This window comes from Cephus cinctus, unplaced genomic scaffold (assembly GCF_000341935.2).
Source record: "Cephus cinctus unplaced genomic scaffold, Ccin1 Ccin1_scaffold0413, whole genome shotgun sequence".
NCBI classification, from domain to species: domain Eukaryota; kingdom Metazoa; phylum Arthropoda; class Insecta; order Hymenoptera; family Cephidae; genus Cephus; species Cephus cinctus.
This window is the reverse complement of record NW_014333096.1, coordinates 196,215-201,170: the sequence shown is the minus strand read 5'-3', so window position 1 is coordinate 201,170 and position 4,956 is coordinate 196,215. Positions and strand designations below refer to the sequence as shown.

The 4,956-nt window shown below is 40.7% G+C and overlaps 1 protein-coding gene across 3 annotated transcripts in view; it reads right to left on the bottom strand.

Moving 5' to 3' along the window:
• The window catches only part of LOC107267573 (ecdysone-induced protein 78C), a 50,247-nt gene that overhangs the window by 36,776 nt on the left and 8,515 nt on the right, over window positions 1-4,956 (bottom strand). For 2 of the 3 annotated variants that reach the window (XM_025084916.1, XM_015739493.2), the window contains exon 2: window positions 2,872-3,993. The exons of the other annotated variant lie outside the window; for it this stretch is intronic. In XM_025084916.1, the coding sequence (XP_024940684.1) occupies window positions 2,872-3,154 (283 nt within the window). In that variant the 5' untranslated portion in view covers window positions 3,155-3,993. The remainder of the gene's footprint in view (window positions 1-2,871; window positions 3,994-4,956) is intronic. 3 annotated transcript variants of the gene reach the window in all.

Genomic DNA, 4,956 nt, shown 5'->3' with positions numbered 1-4,956 from the left:
GGGGGGGGGGGGGTAGAGAAACAGCAATAAAATGGCGAAGGAGGACTCTTCCGCGGTCTGTCACTGCATCCTTTATGGAATCCCTGGAGCAGGTTTACTTTTTCTTAAGAAACGGTTGGATGGTCCCTCTTGTGTCTCTAAGAATACTGATACGTGAGTATGGGCCAATACGGCAGCAAGTTCCTCAACAGCCATGAGCTGGTATATCAACTTCCCGTAAAGCCCATGAACGTACGTTGCCTCGAATTAGACATAGGTATTTCATTGACAGGACAATACGAATATTCCCCGTTTAACCACTAAAATACCCAATTTCCAGAATCCTTCGAATTTCACAAGAAAATATCATCGCGTCCCAACTTCATTTTATACAACTTATGCAACGTCACTTATGCGAGGAAAAGACGCTCGCACGACTGGCTATACTTGTACACGTGTGTAAGCGGACATGTGAACATATGTGTAGTATATTCGTAGCATCACTTCACCGACGACGATGTACCTTCCTGGGAGTTCATTGCTCTTGAGGTGCGAGTGAGCGAGTGAACAAGCAAGTGAGCCAAAAAGAGAAGGTAGAATCCAGTGAGAGAGAGAGAGAGAGAGAGAGAGAGAGAGAGAGAGAGAGAGAGGCGCGCAGACTGCGAGCTGGGAGTCGCCCTGGGATGGGAAGCACCGAGAAGGACATACCAATAAGGTTGAAAAACTGCCAAAGAAAAGAGTGAGATTGACGAATTAAGACAAGAGTGATCATACGAGTACCCTGTGACTGTTAATCATTCAAAGATCATTCAAGGTATAGAATTGAACCTGATAATCAGTAAATATATCACTGACCATTTTTCAACCATCGCAATTTGACATTCATCAACTTGAACAAGCGAAATGTTGAATTTTGACATGGCAACGAATTTACCCACTTTCCTCAAGTCGCTAATAAACTGTTTCATCAACACCACGAGTCGAGCGCAGATCAACGGAAAATTACAGGAAAATGTTGAACGGCAGAGATTATAGAAGGTACCGGACACGAACCGAGTGCAATGTACCTGGATGAGTCACACGAGAACTAACATTTACGAACTCGTATACGTTTCAACATGCTCGACTGCCGTACAAGACTCCACACATGTTGAGTTTTTGGGTCTTCATTAGTGCATATCTCTGTTGCACTTTGTATCTCCAGGAGCATATTTGGACTGGATGTCGATATTTTATTTTTGTGAAATCGATATCGATATTGTATGAAAAAGATGAAAATTAATATAATTAAAAATTAATAATTCGGCCGTCAGGGTTGAAAAGAGTAATTTTGTAATATGTTGAAAAAAATATTGTACTCTCAGCCAAGCCGATGCGAATGAAACAAGCAGATGGCTTCAAAGGGAATTGTAAACGTGACCAAGTGGGTGGGAGCCTTTAAGTCTGTTACGCAATACACGGATTTAGTTTACTTTCCTCCGGAGCGATGCCACTCACGTACTGTGACCGTGGCACTGGACTATCAGCTCGAACGAACTTTCACGTAGTCCTTGTTCGACCACTGACTTGACTTCGTCAACATCGTCGTTGATGTTAGTGCTAATAACACTATGAGAGACAGGGGATTGCTTGTATCGTTGAACACGAGTCAACGTCATCCACTAGTCTCAATGACTCCGTACTCATACGTTATTGATGACTCGACGACTTTCAACTGTCATTGTCAATGTCACTAGCACTGTCAATGCCACCGGTTGGCATTATTGTCAACAGCTATGGGATATCTCCTACCAGACGTAAGAATCGTACAGATCTTACTGCCTGAGATTGTCGTGTTGATTAATCATTTTCCACTTTCACTTGTACGTATGAAGTTGATAACTGTTGAAGAGCAGTTGGCAGGGTTCTCGACTGTTGAGTCAACAAGGAGCTGAATTTAATGAAATTTAAAGATTGTTGAAAAATTTAGAGAAATTAATACTTTCGGTTGATGTTGAAAAGGTTTTAGGGGCGGTCTCTGGCGGTACTCGGGTGAATCTTTCACTGGTTCTTCACTCTTTGCATAAACCTGGCGTCGCTACGACAACGTATTGCTCGTATAAAGTAATTCTTCGAGTGCAAAGTGTTAAGTGTCACCTGAAAGATAGACCTGAATAAATTTTGATAAACGGACCTTGACCGCTTCCAGAATGAAATTCAACATCGAAATACTGAGACTGAGATCAGATTCGTATCGGTGGTCGGTATTGACAAATGTATAATTCAAGCATTGGCCGTCACGGTGTATCGTCACTGCTTTTCGGATCTTTGAATCTCTGCCTTAATGGACATCTTTTTCCAGCGCTGAGCCAATATCTTTGAAAACTTGGAAGATCGTTGTTACCGAAATGGGATTGATCTTTAAAATTCATTTTACGTATTACGTAATACGTCACGGTGCGCGTGAGATATTTCGTATGTATTTGAAAATTCATTACTGTAGGTTCGCGAAATAATATGTATTAAATATTGTGATCGTTGAGTAAGCATCATTTTATATTTTAATACACTATATTCGAAATCAAAAATTTTTTATTTTCGATTTTCAACTTTGACATCGCATTTTCTTTCCTAATCGTTCTTATTTGTACGTTTTCTTAATTTCCGGTTTGATAAGACCAGTTCACTGGTATAGAATCTGAAATAGACGTGCCTAGGACAAAATTTGCTTTCCAAATTTTTCGGATAAACGATTTCCCACGTAGGTATGGGGAAATGAAAACGAAATTTGCCCAAAGTGACAGCCTCATTTTTTTGTGAAAAAAAATGATGTTACCCAAATAATCAATAAGGGTGAAAAATAGAGAAATAAATGTAAATAAATGTAAAATAAAAGAAAGAGTAAAAACAAACCTTGTTTAATGACGATACTCGATGGCACCTGGACAATCGGTAGTGGGGCGTTCGGGGGATTTACCGGATGATTTCCGGGTGTTCCTGGGGGTGGCGATGCACTCGCACTACCTACGGATCCTGGGTCGCTGAATCCCTGGGTACTGTTCTCCTCCGGAGCGTCGAAAAAGCTCAAATTAAATTCACTCCCGGCATCGAAGGACACTTCCGGCGTAAGGGTATCCGGCGCGGGTGCGCTACCCAGTCCCGCAGTCAGCGACTGATCGATTTTGAAAACATCCATTGTACGAAATGCAAATTCCCCTGAAACTTCCTCACCATTCGCGCGGCACTATTATTCCGAAAATACCATCACGATAAAAACCGACTCTCGTTCGGCACCGCAAACACTCTTGATATTCTTGCCTGAACTCAGCCAACAAATTGCCAGCTGCGCGTTCCAGCTCTTTCTCTTCGGCCAAACTTTTCCTCTATTACTTTTCGACGACTATCTGTTCCCTACAGCAACTTTCAATCATTGTCCGCTCACGTGCCACGTGCAATCATGCACATACGTATATTTTGGATTTTGGATTTTCACAATTTTCAAATCGCACCACCCCCTTCATGTGCTCATACTCTCTATGGACACGAGTGGCTCGACACCAGGCCGTCAGCTTTTCGATGAAAACGAAAATTTTTTTTTTCCAATTTCCATCTATATAGATATTTTCGTTCGAAGGTAATTAGCAAAAACAACCAATCGCAATCGAATACGTCTTACCGTCACAAGTCGTTATTGGTTTTTTATAAACTAAAAAAAAAATGCCAAAAGATCGTTGTATTTTGAAAAAACTGCGGCTGGCGCCGCAATTCGCCTTTGTCGCTTTTTTTCTCTTGTTCTTGTTTCTTTTCCTTTCTTGTTCGATAGAACTTTATCCTGTCATTTGTCCCTGAACAAACGCAGGACGGCACAATCGACAATGCATCGCACGAGTCGGACATTCAACCCATTATTTTGGATCTCGTGAGAAGCCTTCGTTCTCCTAATGATGTATTCTTTTTCTCGGTTAAGTCATAGCTGCCCTTCGTACGGAGTATCACTGGGTCCGGCATCCTTTTTGCTTTTCGCGCGATTCCTCGCTGAAACGAGACAATCAGATCGAAACGGAATGAAAATCGAACGGAGAACGAAAAAGAGTGAAATTGGTTGAAATTAGGGAAAAATTTTCCAAAAAATATTTTAACCATACAACTTAACCCTTTCCATTCCCATACAGAAACTCTACTTTCGGATTAAATTATCTCAGTAATATTTCTCAGGATACCCCTAATGCCTACGAAGACGATCGTAAAAATTTTCGCGCAGCATCCACTCGTACGCGGAGAAAATATTCTGGTATTTTTTTACCATAAAATTTCTTCAAATTTTACTATGTCCTATAGTGCATAAGTGTACGGACGTCGCTGCTTATTTTTCCAAGAAACATAATAAATTTTATGACAATGCAATAAGATTCAATATTCAAGAATAATTATCATGCAGCAAACGGACCCCATCGATTGGACCAGTCTGATTACGTAACGGCGAAAGCTTCGAGCGAGACTCGAAAAAAGCGTCTATTTTATTATAAACGCGTTAAAAGTATAGCTAACGAAAATTGTCAAAAAAAAAAGAATGCCACTGAGTGAAGCAAAAATAAAAAATTTCTAAAATCCACATTTTTGTAAAACAATTTAAAATTTTTTTTTTATTATCATTTTTCTTGTCCTTTCGAGTCTCCCGAGACAGCGTAGTGCGAAAATATGAAAAAAAAATTGCAAATCTACATCCAATCAGATGATCCTGATATCGAATAATTAGATCTTTCGAATGTTTTTTTTCCCAACCGATTTCTTTTAATATATGACAACTCCTACGCGATTCTGTAATACCACGTGAAATTCTTCGTTCTCTCCTCCGACCACTCTCTCGGCATATCGAAGAGACTTCGAGAGGGAAAAAAGGCGAGAAGCACGAGGAGGAGAGTGAGAAAAAGTGAATGTCATTGCCGTAATCTTCGGGCGTTGACTTCCTCTTGGTTCGTCCTCACCCCCCCTCTCTAC